This window comes from Microtus oregoni, unplaced genomic scaffold (assembly GCF_018167655.1).
Source record: "Microtus oregoni isolate MIOR12 unplaced genomic scaffold, Mior012 000001F_ref0000356, whole genome shotgun sequence".
Lineage (NCBI taxonomy): Eukaryota > Metazoa > Chordata > Mammalia > Rodentia > Cricetidae > Microtus > Microtus oregoni.
In genome coordinates this window covers 57,374,892-57,395,504 of record NW_024543060.1, presented here as the reverse complement: position 1 = coordinate 57,395,504, position 20,613 = coordinate 57,374,892, and the positions used below count along the sequence as shown (strand labels likewise).

The following is a 20,613-nucleotide window of genomic DNA, read 5'->3' as shown; positions in this document are numbered from 1 at the left end:
TTCTCTGCACCATGTCCCACCATGAAGATAATGGACTGGACCTCTTAAAATGTAAGCCACCCCAACGAAATGTTTCTCCTTTACGAGAGTTGTCGTGGCCATGGTGTCTCTTGGCAGCAATGGAAACCCTAATTCAGGGCATTTAGAGACATTGTGTAGATATGTGGTTACATCCTGGACCTCACCACACAGCGGTTGTAGGTAGCACCGCTCTTCTTCCCTAAGCCATCAAAAGTATGGACCACATCTGTGAGGCCTAGAGCGCCAGTTATGTCCGTGGTCGAATTTCTATGTGAGTCTTTACCTCCGGACCTGAGACAGCCTGAGTGTCTGCTGGATACTTAGAAACACAAGAACCCAAGGGAAACACTCTTTGAAGCTACCGCTTTTATTATTCTTCTTTTTAATGTCAAGAAAACAGACCATAATTACATGGTAAACGGTGTATAGACTCGGTCCATCGGGGCTTGAATTCCAACACTACTTCACCCGCTTCTGGAGTAAATTCTATGTCCGTGCCTCAGTCTATATAACTGCGAAATAGACAGAAATACCAAGTGTACAGGATTGGCAGGATTCAGAGGAGGCAACAGATGTGAGGTGTCTAGCTCAGTATCTGCTGTTTACTATACATCCATTAACTCGAGACTTGGTTTTCCTCCTTAACATACTTAATTCAGGCGGGCATTTAACATTTGGCAGGTGAAGCCCGCAAAGTGATCATTAACTCCCCACCCCAGCGGACACAAACCGCTCTGTAATGGCGTCGCTGTCTTACGGCTTTCCATCTGACCGTCGTTCGCAGAAATAGTCTATGCCTAGACACAATCGCCACGGTCCTCTGACAATGCTTTCTCCTCTATGCAGAGCGTCCCTGTCTTCAGTTTATAAATGGCTGCTCTCTTTGTAGTTTATGGGGGAAAGACTGCTAGTTGCTGCTGGGGAAATAGGAGAAAAACAACTGCTTATATAATACAAGCTTCAAGAGAGAGAGAGAGAGAGAGAGAGAGAGAGAGAGAGAGAGAGAGAGGGAGAATATTCAAGTTTCCCACTCTGTTCCAGCTGTCCATGTTCCGGGTCCATAGCTGAATAGTAATATCAAATAAATAAATAATAGTAATATCAAAGGGCCCTTCGAAGGCTGTTTGCTCTATTTCAGCAGAGCCACTCTGAGTTTTCTTAGCCATTTGTCCTTGGATCCGCTGTCACTGCTAGGACAGGAACTGAAATCTGCCCATATTTTTCAATGCCAGATGTTTTAGGGGCGGCCAGTTGCAAATGCACTGGGTTTTGGCTGATGGGCCTTCATACTTTGCCAGAATTGAATTTGTTTGGAAATGGGGTTTACTAACTTTCAAATAAAGCATTTTCAAGCACAGTGTGATGTACAAATTATCTCCCTTTAGTTCATGTTAAAATAATCCACTCTCTAAATCTGTTTGACATTTACCCCTTAAGTGTTTTGCCTCAATTAATCACACTTCTTCAAGCATCTTAATATATTGAGAAGTAATTGTATAACATCCCACATTTCCAGACCCTGTCAAAAATTTGTTTGGCGGAAATATATATTATAGTAATTAAGACATAATTACATTGTCTTGAGAGGCCAAGGGTCATTTGGATCTGATTAACTGTAGAGTTAGCGCCAAAGAAAAGTCAGGTAGTCACGTGCTTGGCCTGTAATTAAACATCTGGGACACTTTGGTCATCAGAGGTAGCTCCTTTTGAATACATTTCCGCGTTACACTTTGGACAGTCTGCAATAAATACAAAGCGTGTGTGTGTGTGTGTGTGTGTGTGTGTGTGTGTGTGTGTGTGTGCGTCTATGAGTAAAGGTTGGTGTAAGCTAGCATTTAGCTGGTGTGGAAACTTTTCCCGTCAGCCCGCTTTGACTCCATATATGGTGTTCAAATAAAAGTTCAGGGGATGCCCTTTTGCTGATCTCACTGCACGCAATGCACACACACACACACACACACACATACACACACACACACACACAGTGGGATTGGTGAGGACTTTCACCTGGACACACACAGTGGGGGTGGGGAGGACCCTCTCACCTGGACACACACACACACACTGGAGTGGTGGGGACCCTCAGGGAAACAGGCGGTGGCTCTCTGTATTATGGGTGTTCAGTACACTGAACTCTTATCACACCTTAACTGGCACCTCTCAATCTTCGGAACAGGCCAGAACTTTGATCCCGACACGTCATCCCACAGGTCCTCGGCTGTCTAGGGTCTCCGGTGGAGGCTCCGAGGGGGCTCTGTCCCGGGTTCCCCGCAGGGCTGGCACTCGGGGCCGTGGAGGCGGCGCAGGAGGCGGGAGTTGGCGACCGCCGCGCTCCGGGCAGCGGGCCCCGTTCGCGGCCCGCGCGCTCCGCGGTCCTCCCTCGCTCCGCTCCTATGCTCATATTTGGACTCGGCCGCCCGTGCCCAGGAATTTCCCGTCATGCCTCCCGCCGCCCCGTCTGCCGCCCGGAGCCGGGAGGGAGGAGGGAGGCGGACAGCGGCGGCTGCTCGTCTGCCCCGGAGTGTGCGGCGGACCCTCCCGCGCCCTCTCGCGCTCTGCCTCTGTCTCTGCCTGGCTACGGCCGCGGCCAGCACACTGCGCGGTAAGTCTGCCAACCCCGCCTGTCCCATCCGGCCCTCCGACCCCTCCGAAGTCAGGCTTGGGACCCGAACTCCCCTTCCCCCCCACCCCGGGAGCGCCCTCGCCGCCTCCCAGCCTCCAGCGTCATCCCCCGGCCGCAGAGCCCGGGTGGCTTCCCAGGGACGCGTCCCACCGAGGGACAGCGCGGAACGAGGTCAGGCGGGAGCCCCGAGCCCAGCCGGCCGCCGCGCTGACACCTTACCCGTCCCCCACCGCGAACCTGAGCCGCGGGAGCCACTGTCCCCGAGCGGGCCCCGCCCGGGGTGACCGGGGTGACCGGGGGCGTGGGCTGCAGCACCCCGGGCAGGCGCGCTCCGCTTCGCTTCGCTGGGGCCTCCGCTGTCAGCGGCGGCCGGGATAACGGGCCAGGGCGTGGGAACGTGGGAGAGGCCACCAGGCCCTCGACCCCCCCCCCCCCCTCGACATCCTGTCCCCATCCCGGGGAGAGGGGTGCGCCGGGCGGGGCTGGCATCTCTTAGGCCCAAATCCAGCAGAACCCCAGAGGAGCAGGTAACAGTTTTGTTTTGTTTTCAAGTGGAAACAAGCATGTGAATTTTTTTTTTTATAAAACAAAACTTTTCCATTGGGCTATTTCAAGTCAAACTATCAGAATAAAAAGTGCTGTTTCTGCTTTTGTAGGTTATGCGGTAAGTGAGGTAATTCTGAAGGCGAAACAATAAGGTATTAAAAGAATTTTCTTTGGATCATGTGGAAAGTACTAGGAAGTTTTTGTTTTTGTTTTCTTCTCACCCCCAATTATTTGAAGCATGAGGGAAGATTTTGAGGGAAATATGAAGTTGCAGGGGCTCTTGAATTTGGACAGGGTCAACTAATCAAGGCTTGGTTATTTTGTCTGGCACGACAAAACATTTTAATTATTGAGAACTGGGATAACTTGGGAGATATTAATTGGTTGCTGTTTTGATATTGATGGACTGAACCGTCAATGAGATTTGGTTAACTGGGACACACGTTGGCTGGCAGTTGACTGCACCCTGTGCAGCGTGAGAGACAAAGTAGGCTTTTAAAGAGTAGTTTTATGTATAAAATTTTACACATAAACTATTCTCAGGGTTAGCCTGGCTGTGGTGCTCCACGCCTTTAATCGCAGCACTTGGGAGGAGGTGCTGGGTGGATCGTTGTGAGTTCAAGGCCAGAGCGAGCGACCAAAGCTACAGCAGAGAAACCACGTCCTCAAAAACCAAACCAACCAAACAAAAACCCCCTCAGGGTTATAGAGTTTCCAAAGTTGTTTCCAGAACCAGAACCAACTACAGACTGTTAAATGTATTGAATGACAGCAGTTTTATGTTCATTCCTGAATGACTCTTCAGAAAGGACCTTTTCATAGACTCATAATCCAGGAGCCACTTTTATATTCCCAAGTTCTTCTTGGGAGTCAGCAGATTCTGATTGCTCAATTTATCCGTGGATTTCCAAAACCTGGCCTGGATGGTAAGGGAGAGACTGTGATTATTTCTGTATGTCTGATATGTTGACTTGCTTATTGCCTGTGGTCAAGCAGACTTTGAAGACCAAAATCAACTGTACTGCGGCCTTTTGCCAGCTTTTGGAACACTGAGTTTATAGTTGGACTGTTTAAACATAGTTTTAAAATTTTGTTCCTACCTGATATACCGATCAAATTTTTGATGCTTTTAATAGTTCCCTATGTGGATTATATTTTTTATAGTAAATACAGTAGCTCTTTGCCATTTGAATTTTTGTCATGGTGCCTGACTGCCTGTCTGCCACGGTTGTAGCATACAGTGTCGTTTAGATTTTGAATCGAAGTCCTGTTTTCAACTTTTCTATGTACTTGTTCCAGTGCTTTAATCAGAAGTCCTTGCGCTTTTACTAGAGTAGTGAGAATGTCTAATGCTCAGCGTGCTGGGACACCTTCTCAGCCCAGCACTCAGAGGCTGGGGCAGGCAGATTTTTGTGAGTTCGAGCTCAGCCTGGTTTGGATAGCAAGTTCTAGGCCAGTCATGGCTACATAGTCAGACTGTCAAAAAAAAAAAAAAGTCTAAAAACTACCCCAAAATAGAATCCATCAGTTTTTCCGATGTATTTTTCACTTATTCAGCAACCATAGGTTTTAAAGCATCAGAAAACAAAGTTGGTAAATAATGCCTTTGAGCTCCATCATAACTAGTCAGAGCCCTTTGATTTTTATTCTCATATATGTGAGCATATATTTATATATATATTATATTTTGTATATATTTTATAAATATATATATATATATATATATATATATATATATATATATATTTGACATTGCAGTTGCAGATTTGGTTGATGATTTTGGTTCCAAAATTTAGCTGCCTTTTCTGGAAACGCCTTCTAACTACAGGATTCTGGATTACTCTTTGTGTTTGCATAACCCCTGCAGAGCCACCGCCTTCATTCCTTCAAACACCTGCCAGTCAGTCTGTGGCTTGCTCCACAGTCAAACTGGTCTACAGGTAGTCAGGTCCGAGGGGCGTGGCTTCAGCCTTGAGGGTCCCATCTGCCCTCAGGATTGGCCTGACAGACCTGACCAGAGCCCCTTCCTTTAAAACCAGGAAGTGCTGCCTTTGTCTCTGGCAAATGGCTGCCTGCTCGCTGCAGGTAAACCGAAGCCTCTGGCCCAATCTGATAACTCTGTTTTTGGTATTTGGGTCAGAGGCGACACCAGAGTACACTCAATACTTCCTGCCCTTTGAACGCCTGTTGCTAGTTACCTGGGGAATCTTCCAAATGAAGTCCCCTAGACTGAGGCATTGCGTTATAACCCTGCCTCTCAGAAGACTTGGTCCCATCCACTAGTCTGTCGTCATCATAGTTAACGTGCCTTTGGATAGGGGCACGATGATGGGCAGCCTTTTCATCTTTAGTAGAATTTCTGACCGCTGCCCCTGGATCTCATAACTTTGCCTTGAACGCCCTTTATTTTCTCACTGGGCCATAATTCATTCTCCTTGTAGAATGTCCACTGTGGTCCTTGCTGCCTGTGTTGTGTATTCAGTTGCTCAACTTTCTGGAATTTTTTCGGAAGCCTTTAAGAGAATGTAGAAAAAGGAGAGCAGCCATGAATCAGTTGACTGTGGACGATCTTGATTACTACTTGTTTCAAGTGACAGAAATAAACCTGGAATAGTTTTAGTCAAAAGGAAAAAAGGGGGAAAGGAATGTACTGGAAGACCATTGGAAGCCAAGTGCAGACAACCTTATTAGGGCCTACGATTATGAACAGTAACTAGAGCCTGGCACTCTCCCTGCCCCTGCCTTCATTGCTACACTCTTCTCTGGCTGCCTTTGCTTTGTTCTTGTGTCTGCTCTTTGCTGTTCACACTTAATGTTGTGTGATGTTTTACTCTTCTGACTTTTCGAGGGGCCCAACACCCAGTTCCCAAATAAATCACACATAGAGGCTTATTCTTAGTTATGAATTCGTGGCCTTAGCTTGGCTTGTTTCTAGCCAGCTTTTCTTAAATTATCCCTTCTATTAAATTTGCCCCTGGGCTTTTATCTTTCTCATCTGCAAATCTCACTTTCCCTCCTGCTCCCTGGCTGACAGGGCGGCTGGCTCCTGACGTCCTCCTCTCCTTGTCTCTCATTCCCTTTTCCTCCTTTCTCTTCCATTCTCTCTGCTTGTTGGCCCCACCTATCACCTGCCTTGCTACCAGCTGTGCAGGTCTTTATTAGACCATCAGGTGTTTTAGAGAGGCAAGGAATTCCAGCTTCACAGAGTTAAACAAATACAGCATAGACAAAAGCAACACGGCTTAAATAATGTTCCCCAGCAGTTATGTGTTGCTTCTCAGCAGCTCTTGTTCTGTTTCTGCGTCCGTTCCCCACAGGCAGAAAGCTAATTAAATTTGCTCAATCTTAGTTCCTGAGGAGAAGATCCTGATAAACAGTTTGGGTCACATAGTTGGTCTAGATTTCCCCTGCAGTCTCTTTTAATTATAGTGTTATGTAGAGAGTTTGAGTTGGCCTTTTCATGTGAGATATATATTGTATCCCTGGTTGTCCTGGACCTTGCTCTGTAGACCAGGCTGGCCTTGAGCTCACTGAGATCCACCTGCCTCTGCCTCCCAAGTGCTGGGGTTAAAGGCGTGTGCCACCACTGCCGGGCCAGGGTAATTAGTTCTTACATTGCCGGGCATTTCCTCTTGACTGCAGTGTGCAGAGTGGACGACATCCTAGTGGGCACTAGACCTCATGCAATTCCTCCTGCAGGAATGCTGAGGAGGAACCCTACGGGGAGTCACTGAGTGCACGTCACACTCAGGAACTAGGAGCTTGGCCTGTGACAGAATGGTAGTAACCCTGTGTGATAGCCATTATTCCATTCCTTCTGTAGGCCATCATTGCCACTTTTCAGGAGTCCACCAACTAAAATGTTGAGTCCAAGTGGCTCTTTATGTAAATTCATTAGGAGTATGTAAATGGTAGAGACAGTCGAAATAGACATAATTTAGGGAGCATGAGTTCAAGAGATTTGGCTTGCTGACCCACTTTTCCTTTTCATAGTGGTTGACGTGGTTATTTATGGCCTCTTGTCAGATTCTGTTTTGTGAATCCTTCTGCATCTAATCGAATCTTAACTTCCGCTAGCGTCTATAAAAGCGTGTGCCACCTAAGACCGTATGTATTCATTGTGTGCCGGGCTGGTGGGCCGCCTTTAATTCTGAGAAGGCTCTTAGCGCTCTGGCATGCATAGTCTCAGTTATGCTGATTCTGACTTTTGGCCTTCTGAAACCCCCACACCCACAGCCACCTTCCTCCTTGACATCGGAACACAGGTGCACTGTTCTTTCTTAGTCTTTTCGCTTATTAGGTTTTGTAAGCTTTTCCATGAACACTCTTGTGTGGACATTGAAGAATATGTGAAGGATAGGCAGTTTCCCCGTCAGCTAAAGTGACGCAGGAGGGGAGGTTCCAGCAAGCTCAGGTGGGAGGGGCTCAACTTTGGTTGAGCACATGGCATTGTACCGCACAGAACACATGCAAACGAAATGGAGAAGCTACAAAGAGGGAGAGTGTGAGAATAAAGAGGTGGAGAATTGGTTTTGGCTCACAGCATGCAAGACACGTCATGCTAGGCCCGGAGATTTGGACTGGCCTAATAAGCCATGAAACTGGAGTGTCTTGATCCCTGAAATGTCACAGTCGGAGCTGAAATGCAGGTTGCGTTTCTAACAGTTCACGGGATGAGTCGAGTTGGCAGGGACACCACTGGGTGAATAAGAAGCAACGTGAGAGGTTTTTCAAGAAATGAAGAGTGGAACTAGGGCGTGGCAGTGGGGTGGGGGAAGCATTGCTGAGGTGCAGTGGGCTGAAACCTTTACCTGGGTATTGAGAAAGAAGGGAGATCAAAGCCGCTGGGAATGTGCTAAGCCTCGGTGGCCGAGAGAATGTGAACTCAGAACAGGTTTGTAAATGGAACAAAATGAGCGTTAGTTTCAGATCCTTTCTGAGCTGATAGGACTTTTCCGTGCAAGTGTGTAGTGTATCGTGTGTGGCTGAGGCTTGGAGGGGAGGAAACAGGGCTGGAAATCAAACATGTGTGAATGAGGAGAGCTAGCAGGGAAGGCAAGAGGAGAACATTGGCTGGGAGGGATATGGGACAGCACCCTAAAGAAGACAGAACTTGATAGGGCTTTCAAAGAGGTCCCCTTGGCCCTGCCTGGCATCAGTCTGTGAGCTGCTTGGCTGACGGAACATGGCTTTTCTAATCCCTCATGACACAGAGGAAGCCTACGTGCCAGACTCTGCGTCCGCAATGCCGCAGCCTGAAAGTGGGCCTGTTACTTCCCACCGTCCTCATAACTCGACTTTAAGTTACTCGATTAGTTCTGGACACACGTTCTGTCTTACATCCCTCCTAGACCCTCCTTTTATTCTCCCCCAAAGGATGTGCAGGTAGTGGAGACAGAATGGAGTATTCTCAGTTCTGTGCAGACTCTGCCTTAGGGGCACTTTCCGTCGCCATGGTCAGCTTATTTATCTCTAATACTTTCTGACATCCTCTTAGTCTAAAATACACCACTCTCCTGTGTACAAAACAAAACAAAACAAGCTGTAAGAAGGAGCCCTGTTTGTGTTACCTGTTCTCACCTGCATGGCTTCTGTACCCTGGAGTTAGCCACCCTGGCTACTCTCCTGGAGAAACATGGCTATCTGGTATGTCTACTCCAAGTATTCAATTGTGGGGTGTTGTAGAAGCTCTAGGTCAGAGCACTGATGTTTGAAGCAAAGTTCAGGGAATATCTTTTTTGTTGTGGTGGAGGACTATTAGTTTAAGATGTGATACATTGGTTTAGTCTGAGGACTATTTGTTTAATGATGCAGAGATGGGTTGCAGTCTTTCATATTGCATTTGTTTAACTCTGTAAAGCTGTGTTACTTTGCCTGCCTAAAACACCTGATTGGTCTAATAAAGAGCTGAACAGCCAATAGCAGGCAGGAGAGAAAAATAGGTGGGGGTGCCAAGCAGAGAATAAATAGGAAGAGAAATCTAGGCCCGAGAGAAAAAAAAATGAAGGGGAGAAGGAGAAGAGGATGCCAGGGGCCAGCTACCCAGCCACATAGCCAGCCACGGAGTGAGAAGGAAGGATATCTTAGAATAAAGAAAGGTAAAAAGCCCACAGGCAAAACATAATTAAAGAGAAACAGGATAATTTAAGTTAGAAAAGCTGTCTAGAAACAAGCCAAGCGAAGACCAGGCATTCATGAGTAAGAATAAGTCTCTGTGTATTCATTTAGGAGTTGGGTGGCAGGCCTCCAAAAGAGTAAAAAAGCCAAGAACACATATTTTGTCCAAAATGAAATAAATGAGGTTCAGAGTCTCAGACTTGAGGTGACAAGTACAGAGAACAGTGAGCACGAGAGCTGGCAGCCCAGCTCTGTTGACATGGGACATATGTGCCCTGGACACACACACACACGCACACACATGCATACACACACTCGCACGCACACACACACATACACGTACATACACACACACATGCACGCACATGCACACACACACGCACACACACACATACAGACACACACACACGCACGCACATGCACACACATACATACACACATACACACGCACGCACACACATACATACACACAGACACACATACACACGCGCACACACACACTCACGCATACACACATACACACACGCACACATACATACACACACGCACACACACACATACACACTCACGCACACACACATACACACACGCACACATACATACACACAGACACACATACACACGCATGCACACGCACACACATACACACACATACACACATACACACATACACACGCACACACACATACACGCATGCACATGCACACACATGCGCATACACACTCACGCACACATGCACACACACGTACACACATACACACACATGCGCATACACACACATGCGCATACACACTCACGCACACATGCACACACACACACGTACACACACACGTGGTGTTAGATTGAATGCAGGCCCTCCAGAACACAAGATGAGTGCTCTACCACTGAACTACACTCCCAACCACGGAGGGAGGGATACATCATGAATTACAGCTGGACGTTGCTTACTGCAATATCTAACATGGAATTATTATTAACACTATTATAATAATTAGTATCATTTATGACACTCAGGGAATACCTTTCATGTAAGGCTTTATTAATGTGAATTGTGGAGACTGTTGACACCCAGAGCCGATTGAAGGTGGGCTGGAATGTGTGTTCTCAGGGCCCAGCTTCCAGACTAGTAGTATGTCCTGATTCTGAGTTTTTAAAGGCAGTGCATTGTCTTCACATGTGGGAAGTGACAGGTTTATGTACAGAACGTAGTATTAAGAATGATTTCTTCTGCAAATCGAAACAGTTCTGAGATTCAAAAACACTGATGACAACTTATGCTGGAGAGGTTGTGGAGTAAAGGGAACACTCCTGCATTGCTGGTGGGAGTGCAAGCTGGTACAGCCCCTTTGGGTATCAGTATGGCGATTTCTCAGAAAATTGGGAAACAACCTTCCTCAAGACCCAGTAATGCCACTTTTGGGTATATACCCAAAGGATGCTCAATTGTGCCACAACGACATGTGCTCAACTATGTTCATAGCAGCATTGTTTGTCATTGCCAGAACCTGGAAACAACCTAAATGTCCCTCGACAGAAGAATGGATAAGGAAAATGTACATTTTCACAATGGAGTACTACACAGCAGAGAAAATGACATCTTGAAATTTGCAGGCAAATGGATAGATCTAGAAAACATCATATTGAGTGAGGTAACCCAGACTCAGAAAGACAATTATCATATGTTCTCACTCATAAGTGGCTTTTAAACATAAAACAAAGAAAAACCAGCCTATAGTTCACAACCCCAGAGAACCTAGACAACAAAGAGGACCCTAAGAGAGACATAGATGGATCTAATCTACATGGGAAGTAGAAAAAGACAAGATCTCCTGAGTAAATTGGGAACATGGGGACCATGGGAGAGGGTAGAAGGGGAGGGGAGAGGAAAGTAAGGGAGTGGAGAAAAATATATAACTCAATAAAAACAATAAAAAAGAAACAAGAAGAATGATGTCTTCATCTCTAAAGGAAAGGAACCAAGAACACTCCCATATGCGAACAGCTGCAGTTCTGGCCTTTGACGGAGAGAGCGCACAACAGTAGATTGCTACTGTAAAGTCCGGAAACTCATCTTTGAATATAAAGCCTACATGTATGCTCAAAGAGCGCACACGTGAAAGTTACGACTTACTGGCTTTGTGGGTATTCCCAGGGACGTCCTGGATTCAGCATCCCCTGGGTCATCGTCTCTCCTTAACTGTTAAACCAAAGGAAATTCCTCAAAATCCTTCCACAGGAGCAGCCACCGGTTTTTATTTTATTTTATTTTTTTTTATTTTCGGCCAGGAGATGTACTGGCTAAGACTGGGTTATGAAATAATCTTGAGGATGAGGAGACAAAATCAGTATACTTCAAAAATCTGTGTTTTCAGGCTTCCTTCCTAGGTCTGTAATATGATTTTAGGATGGAATTTGCTTGGCACGCTTACAGTACTCACTGTTTGGCTGTAACTGTCTGCTGTTGCTGTACATAATATAATGAGCTCTTAGAGTTTCGTGGATTGGTTATTTTATTTAGTGGCTGAAGTAAAAAAGTACTTGAGTATATGTGTTAAATTTAAGTCCTTATTGAGAATAAGCCTATGCCACATGGGAATGTAAGATAGTTCTTGTATCAGTCCATATTGTTTTTATGTTTATTCTTCTTTTCTTTATTGTGCTCTGTGACTACAGAATCTGGGTGTGGTTGGAGTTAGGGAGATTAGCAGTGTGTTAGTAAGGAAGAGTGGGGCCCCGTCTCCTGGGACCTAGTCCGGATTAGACAGGGGGCGGGCGAGGTGCCATGAGTGTGCTTGGACTTCTAGTTTCGCAGTCATTGAAAGGGGAAAGTTCATTGTCATCTTTGCTGCTGATTTTTCAAAAACTATATTAGGTTTCCAGTTTTTTATCTTATTTTATGTGTGCGGATATTTTGCCTACACCATGTTTGTGCCGTACCTGTGGAGGCCGGAAGAAGGCGACAGATTCCCTGGAACTGGAGTCACAGATGGTTGTGAGCTGTCCATGTGGGTGCTGGGAGTTGAATCTGGGTCCTCTGGAAGAACAGCCAGTGCTCTTAACTGCTGAGCCATCTCTCCAGCCTCTGATTTCATGATGTGAATGTGTCAGACTGCCTCAGTGGGCCAGGAAGAGAGTGGGCTGAAGGCAGAAGATGCTCGCCTGTAAGAGGAACAATTTGAAACACTACAGTGTTGAGAGAGGGTCATGCCGTGGCCTGAGAGGAACAATGGATGGCAGTTGGGAGACTGTCTTCCCAGCCTGTTTTCCTTAAGCCGGTTCACCTTCCTATGCTCCTGTTTCCATGTCTGCAGAATGAACGAGCTTGGCTGCTACTCTATGTTATCTCTTGTATGCATCTGTAGTCTGTGGGTTGTATGGAGTTTTCTAGGAGCTTCCGTAACTTTTACTGGAAATAGCATGGGTAATAAGTTGTACAGAATTATGCTTCTCTTGGTATGCCTGAGGCTTCACCCTGTTGCTGAACTGCCTGCAACGCCCTCTAAGAACTCATGTTTGAACTCTGTTTCCAGCCGTGCCCAGGAATTTGATCTATAGCTAATGTCACACAGCCTTTTAAAACATTTAGTGTCTATTTAGAAGACAGATTACAAGCGTATTAGAAGTATCATATGAATGCCCCGTCTGAAGTAACAGCATTAGGCATTAGAAACGATGCCTGTTTTTTTCAAAGGAGAGAGCCCCCCCCCCCTTTTTTTTGCTTTTTGAGACAGGGTTTCTCTGTAGCTTTGGAGCCTGTCCTGGAACTAGCTCTGTAAAACAGGCTGGCCTCAGACTCACAGGAATCTGCCTGCCTCTGAGTCTCAAGTGCTGGGATTAAAGATGTGTGCCACCACCACCACCAGGCCAAGAAAGCCTTCTTTTAACAGTGTAGATAACCAGCAGAATTTCCCTCTGGTCATCCTAAAAGTAGACTGGATGTTAAAACTGGTTAAAGGAAAGAAAACAAAAGAAAGATCAGTCAACGCTTTACCTCCATGACCTGTGAGCACAGTGTGAAGCACCTCTCCTCTCCGTTGCATTAGTAAGCTGTGCTCTCTTGTTACGTGGAAATACTTCAGACGTACAGAAGAGTATGCAAATGAGGTGTCTATATGAGGCAAACAGAATCTTGTTTTAAAAATCGGAGTGCCCCCCCCCCCCCCCCCCCCCCCCCCCCCCCCCCCCCCCCCCGTCCAGCTTCAGAATGGAATGTCAGAGCTGTCTGTGTGACGTCGCCAGTCACTTCCTCCTCTGCCTGGAAGTTTTGTGATTTTTCTTGTTTCTCCCCAGGAAGAGTGTAAACTCATGCTGTTTTTGTTCCTCCACCACTGAGGTAGCTTCGATTACACTGTTCAGTTCTGCACACTTTATATCCGGATACTGTCGTCTGCTGGGTAGAGTGTGTGTCTGACTTTTTCTTCTGAAACATTGTTTTTTTTGTGTTTTTATATTGCTATGCACCATACATTTTTTAAAAAGACCAGCATTTTTTTTAAATGTTTTCCATTCATTTTGGTGGGTGTGTGCTGTTGTGTGCCTGTGTTTGTATGTATGCCTCCCCACACCGTGTGCTCATGTGTGCACACCCTCATACACACACACACACACACACACACACACACACACACACGCCATGGTGCACTTGAGAGAGTTAATTCTCTCTTTCCCCGTGCACTTCAGGAATCAAACTCTGATCTTAAGACTTGGTGACAAGCACCCTCCACCTGATTTGCCATCTTGTCAGCCCCAAATACACCTAGCCTCTTTTTTAAAAAGGGGATTTGTATGATCTTACATGAATTAGTTAACACCTTAGGAGTTTTCAGGCATCTTACATCTGTCAAGTGATACTTGCTTCATCCATCAGACATGTATATAATTGGATTTTTTAGTGTTCTTTTTTTTTTGGGGGGGGGGGCGGGTTCAAGACAGGGTTTCTCTGTAGCTTTGGAGCCCGTCCTGGAACTAGCTCTTGTCGACCAGGCTGACTTCGAACTTGCAGAGATCCGTTTGCCTCTGCCTCCCGAGTATTGGGATTAAAGGTGTGTGCCACCACTGCCTGGCTAGTGTTCTTTTCTATTGTTTTTAATGAGCTATGCCTTTTCCCACTCCCCTTCTACTCTCCTCCTCCTGCTCCCAGTTTGCTCAGGAGATCTTAGACATGTATAGTTGTTAATAAGAACCCCTTCCAGCATGAAATAACCAAAGGGGAAAATAAAGCTCTGGTTTGGGGCAGAAACAGCTGGTTTTATGCTAACCTCAGGTTACAGAAGTAGAAATCTTGGCACAAGGAGTGAAAGCCCTAACAAAACTTAGTATTTTAAAAAGTAAATTTAAAGATAAAATTAGAAATAAAAAATTGAAACTGTTTTCTTATGATTTTTAAGAAATAACCTCACTTTTTTTCTAGCTCTGAGAAATTTTCCTAATATCTTTCATTTAAACACACTCAGATTTCTTCCACAAAACACAGTCCATTTATCCCAGCATCCTCTGTGATTTAACTTTTTTTGGCTGGGGGGGGGAGCATTAAAATGTTTTTTCCTTTTATTGTTTGAGAATTTCGTGTGTAACAGGTTGTCCTCCGCCCTCCACCACTCTCTCCCCAGTCTTGTGTGCTCTGTTTTAAACTCCCTAAGTTCACTTGGTGCTCTCTGTGCACGGGCATAGGACCAATTTCTGGAGCTCAGTAGCCTCTCTGGGACTGTGTCCCTGAAGAAAAGGGACTCACTCTTTCCCGGTGGTCCTCAGTTTTCAATGACTCCTCAGGTAGGGGTAGGACATTGCGACTCTTTTCCCTGTCCAACATCAGAGTTTTTTGGTTGTTTGTTTTTGTTTTTTGAGACAGGATTTCTCTGTCAGGGTTGTAGTGTGACCGACCTAGAACTTGTTGCGTAGACCAGAGTGGCCTTGAACTCACAGAAATCCGCCTGCCTCCGCCTCCCAAGTGTTGGGATTAAAGATGTGCACTGACCACCTCCTGACTCAATATGAGATTTTTGGCAGGCTTGATCTTGTGCAGGTGTTGGGTGTGCAGTCATAGCTGCCATGAATGCGCGCTCACGTGTGTGTGTGTGTGTGTGTGTGTGTGCATGCGCACGTGTGAGCATCTGCATCTGCCCTGCCCTGTCTGGAGCAGCACTGTTCTGTAGTAGTCCTCTCTAACTTTTGACGTCTACAGTCTTTCTCCCTCTTCTTCCACGGTGATTACGGAACCTTGGGAGGAGGTTCTGGGGGTATCGATGTGGCTTTCTGTATTAGAAGCTAGAGTGATCTCCAGAGCTAGAGGGAATCACATAGGAGGCTGTTTCACACTGTGTTTTCACACTGTGTTCATCTAGCACAATAGCAGTGGTCGGTTCTCCCCTAGGGCCTGCCATCTACCCCCGTCACCAGCTCCTGGCCTGGATGAAGATGCTAAACATGAGTTCCGACTTGTATAGTGGGCCTTAATCCAATCAGAAAGCAGTTGGTTGTTACCATAGAATTTGTGCCACTCTTGCACTGGCTGGCATTTCTTTCTAGGCTTCTTGCTCCTGTAGACTGTGGGGCTCACAGCAGAGCAAGGCTGCTGATGACTCTGCCCCTCCCCCATCCCTACCCCTGGTGGTAGATAACAGAGGTAGCATTTTCAGCACCTGTAGGATTAAAACTGCCAGGTAAATACCAATGTGATGTTTTTCATGCTCTATGACTCAAATGTCTTTAGCAATGTTCTGGAGAATACCAGCAGCAGTCCCAGTGACCTGTGGTATTTGCAGGGTGCAGGTTTCTAATTGGATAGCCTGTGGTGTTTGGGAGAGACATTATACTCCCTTTGTAGGCTAACTCCATTTAAACTCTTTATATATATACATCTATTTGAGGAAGCTTCTACAGTAGTAGGTTTGCATTTGGCCTTTCAAAGGCCTGTAGAGTTATCCTTCCCATGCTCCCTCATCTGCCCCTGCCCTCTCATCTGACCCCACTCAACCCAAGCCTTCTTGTTCCATTATTGTTCATGTCTTTTTCAAACTGGTTTACAAATTCTTTATCTCCGTGCCATTTCTCTTTCTCAGCTTCCACCCAAAAATATGTATTGATTCTTCTAACGTTGGGGATACAGTGTGAACCAGAGATAGACAGGCCACATCCTTGGTGACAAACAAGGGGTCCCCTCTCCTTGCAACACATCCTCAGGTTTTTCTTCTTGGTTTGAAACTACCATGTCCTCATGTAAAAAAGTCAAGACCATGTTGTGATAGGAGCAAGAGAGAGCACTTAGTGTTGAGAATCAGGGCAGGGCAAGACCCTCTAGGATTTTACACTTCTGATCATACTTACCTGTTTATTTCCTTACTGTACACACGTACGCACGTGTCAGCAGCGGTGTGCGGGGGTTGGAGGACAACTTTTGTACTTGGCTCTCATTCCACTGTATCTCCTGACATTTCCCAGCAATTACTGGATTTTTAGAGCATTCAGAGCGTTCAGCTGTGCTGAGCATGGGAGTGGCTAAGGGATGTTAGACAGGCGGTCAGGAGCCCGAGCTTCACTTTTAAATAGACATCCTGGCTGCTGTCTGCGGCAGAGATTGGAAGGACCAAGAACAGCAATAGGTGCAGCATTTAGGACTATGTCTCTGGTTCAGAGAGATGGGTCCTGATGAGGACTAGGAGAGAAGGGGGCCACAGGTGAAGCCTTGTTGGTATGACTTCCTTGAAATGAACTGCTCTATGGAAGCCACCAAGTGGGTTGGTTCCGTTTGCTCCTTCTCTTCCTGACTTCAGGTTGTTGGATACACTAGCCACTCCCATTCCCGAAGCAGTCTTTTGTCTTGCTTTCTGGCCTGACTGATGAAACCCATGTCTCAGTTCTTTCACTTGCAAAATGGGGGTGATCGTGTACCCACCGTTCATAGGTTGTCACAAAATGAAAGGGATAGGTGTGAATTAGTGTGATCCACGTTCATAGATTGTTTTCATCATGAAATGAAAGGGATAGACGTGAATTAGGGTGGTGATTTGAATATCAACACTCCATCATATATTTGAATGATTGGTTCCCAATTGGTGGGACTGTTTGGGAAGGACTAGGAGGTGTGACCTCATGGGAGAAGGTGTGTCACTGAGGGTGGGCTTTGAGGTTTTAAAAGCCCACCCCATTCCCAGTGTCTCTCAGCTCCTGCTTCAATGCCATGCCTTCCTGCTTGCTGCCATGATCTCCACTGTGATGGGCATGGACCCTAACCTGCTAGAACCGTGAGCCCCAAATTAAGCCTTTATAAATTGCCTTGGTCATGGTGTTTTGTCTCAGACATAGAAAAACAGCTACGAGAATTACTTAGCAGGGCTCCTTTCACAGTGACCACGCAGAAAGCTCTACCAGCAAGGTCACAGCCATCATAGCTGTCCCGGGACAACATCTTGTGACCTCTCCCTTCTGAGATTAGCGCCCTCTCCTTTAGAATAGCTCACCTGGAGTTGAGCTCACTTAAAGCATCTCTTCAAATAATCTTGTTTACTTCTTGGCTTCAGTTCCAGTCTGTATTTAGATGGCGTCCCTGGTTATCTTCCCATCAGCTGAGTTTCCTAGTGTTCACTTCCTTCTCTGTCATCCCTGAGTGCATAACCTTGCCCTGGGCAGCTTGACCATGGCAAAACCAGAGCTTCCTTTTCTACCTGAACTTTGGCCTCCTCCTTACTCCCCAGATTAGAAAATGCTATTATCATTTTTACTGTTGCATGAGCTAGAACTGTGGTCTCCTGATTTAAAATATCTACCTCTCACCAACAGCCGACCTCTGCCTCAACGGCTGCCCTAGAGATCGTGGCTGCCTTGGGTCCTGTGTGACTCCTGCCCGTTTCCATTTTTGTCACATTTAATTACCTATCTGGTAATAATAATTTCAGTAATTTATGTTTTTTTTTTTTTTTTTCCCAAATCCTTACTATGGCTTCCACGATTTGCCCTTGCCAACTTCATGGTCTTTTCGGACCGGAGCCTCAGCCACAGACTCCCCCTTTGCTTTCAGGGAGTAGCAGTTACTCTTCTCTCCTTGCCACGAGTCACCTGCTTTGTTCCAGACGCTTCTTTCTTTTCTTATGGGGTTCGGGAATGCAGCCCAGGGCCTCGCAAGTGCTACAAGAGCATGCTCCTCCTCAGCCACATCCCTGGTCACCAGATACTATTTATTTCTTTGAAATTTTATGTGTGTGAGTGTTTTGCCCATGGGTATTTATGTATATTGTGTGCATGCCTGATGTGCAGAGGGATCAGAAGAGGGTGTTAGGTCCTCCAGACAGATGGCCATGAGGCTCCTTGTGGGTGCTGGGAATTGAATTCAGGTCCTCTGCAAGAGCAACACCACCAAAGCATACTCCTGACCCCTTTCTTCTTTGAAAGCTGGGCGACGGTCTTATCCTTTACTGTTAAATGTCAAGTGAAGCAAGCATTTCTCGTGTCTCCACACTGGATTCCTTCCCTCTGTTGTGCAGGCCTGTGTCCCCTTTCTGTCTCCGTGTGATCCTTACTGCTCTCAGTAACCTTAGCTTTCATGATACCAACAGGTGAGCTGCCGGGGACCATGGGGTCTTGTTTCGCTTTCCTCATGTGTTTGTCAAGTAGAACAAGAGGTGAATGCAACACGGGCTTTTCCAGGTTGAGGAATGAGAGCAGCTCTGCTGTGGTGTGTGCCTGTCTTTCAAGCTGACAAAAAAGGAGACCAGTGAGCTTTGGCTTCACAGAGACAGACTGCAAACAGAGAGGAGGAGGGCTGCCGCGGGCTGAAGGGAGCTCTAGAAAAGAGGGGTTGTCTTGCTGCGGGAGCTTCTTGGTTTTGATCAGAACACTACCCTGAATTTTCATGGCAGCACCCCTAGTATCTCCCGGTTTTGAGAGTCAGCACATAGGTGCTTCCTGAGTCCTCTGTGAGGTGACTGCAGTGTCAGTACCTAGAATTAGCCGCTGGGTCTGGACAGAGCACGCGTCCGTTGGTACTTTCCATACCGGGCAGCTGAGCTGTGCTGTAACCTTTCTTCTGACTCCTTAGAACCGGGTAGGAAGGAATGTGCTGGGCTCTCACAAACTTGCAGGCAGCGACTCCATGTGATGTGAGTTGGGATTTGGCCTCCCCCCCCCCTTCTTCCTCTTTGCCGTCTACCCACCAGAAGCTTTTTAGAAGAGCCTTGGGTGCAGGTTTTCCTGTTTTTGTAGTCTCTCCTCCACCTTGCTGGCGAATCTGACTCCAGGTATGAGTGAAGAGCTCTTTGGAAATGTATGTCTCTTTTATCTGTGCCTGTGTGTACCAGACGAAGTCTCCCTTTCTCTCCTCCTCCTCCTCTTCTTCAAAACCCCTCTCTGTCATTTCTTCATTTTGTAACGCTACACGAGTCTCTGTTTTAATAAGCTCATTAAAATCACTTTTATTTTATTTTTGTTTTGTAATGTTTTTCTCCCAGTGTTTATTTATTGTGGCATGTCTTCTGTTAGGTTTGCCTTCATCTTTTATAGAGGTTATTTTAGTTTCTATGACTGTAAAAAATACCAGTGAGCCTCATCCAATCTAACTTTTACATTAAAAGTGAAATAGCATTTAACTCTTATATGGGAGGGATTTAGGAATAGTTTTCCAGTTATGTTTTTATTAATTAAAATAGAGCCTATAGTTGAAAGTGTTTTTTTTTGCATTATTGTTTTTATATTATGGTCTTCTTTTAAGGACTATGTTCATCTAATCATGTCACAGTTATTATATTTACTGATTACCACATGTTTTGGTCAGTGTTCTATTGCTGTGAAGAGACACCATGACCACAGCAGCTCTTATAAAGGAAAGCATTTAGCTGGGGCTTGCTAACAGAGTTAGTTAGTCCATTATCTTCGTGGTGGGAAGCATGGCGGTGTGCAGGCACACACGGTGCTGGAGAGGTAACTGTGAGTTCTACTGGACTCACAGGCAGCAGGAAAGAGAGAGAGAGAGAGAGAGAGAGAGAGAGACGCTGGGCCTAGCTTGAGCATTCGGAAAGTGACATACTCTAGCAAGGCCACACATTCTAATGGTGCCACACCCTTGTGACCAAGCATTCAAACCTATGAGTTAATGGGAGCTATTCTTATTCAAACAACCATATTACCATATACTTTATATCTTAATTTTGTCAACCTTAAATTAATGATATTTTGACTTATTATCATGACTATCATTAGGTATCATTCATAGCTTAGAGTACCATCCTTGAGCTGATATTTATTTAACAAGGAAAGATACATTTATTTTGTTTCCTAAGCCTAATGGAATTCGATAAAAAACTGTCATATCCTTTGCA

The 20,613-nt window shown here is 45.9% G+C and overlaps 1 protein-coding gene across 2 annotated transcripts in view; it reads left to right on the top strand.

Annotated features, from left to right (window-relative positions):
* Positions 1–2,312: 2,312 nt before the first annotated feature.
* Positions 2,313–20,613, top strand: part of Msrb3 (methionine sulfoxide reductase B3) — a 118,777-nt gene continuing 100,476 nt past the window's right edge. For both annotated transcript variants that reach the window (XM_041673472.1, XM_041673465.1), the window contains exon 1: positions 2,313–2,623. In XM_041673472.1, coding sequence (XP_041529406.1) covers positions 2,461–2,623 — 163 coding nt within the window. In that variant the 5' untranslated portion in view covers positions 2,313–2,460. The remainder of the gene's footprint in view (positions 2,624–20,613) is intronic.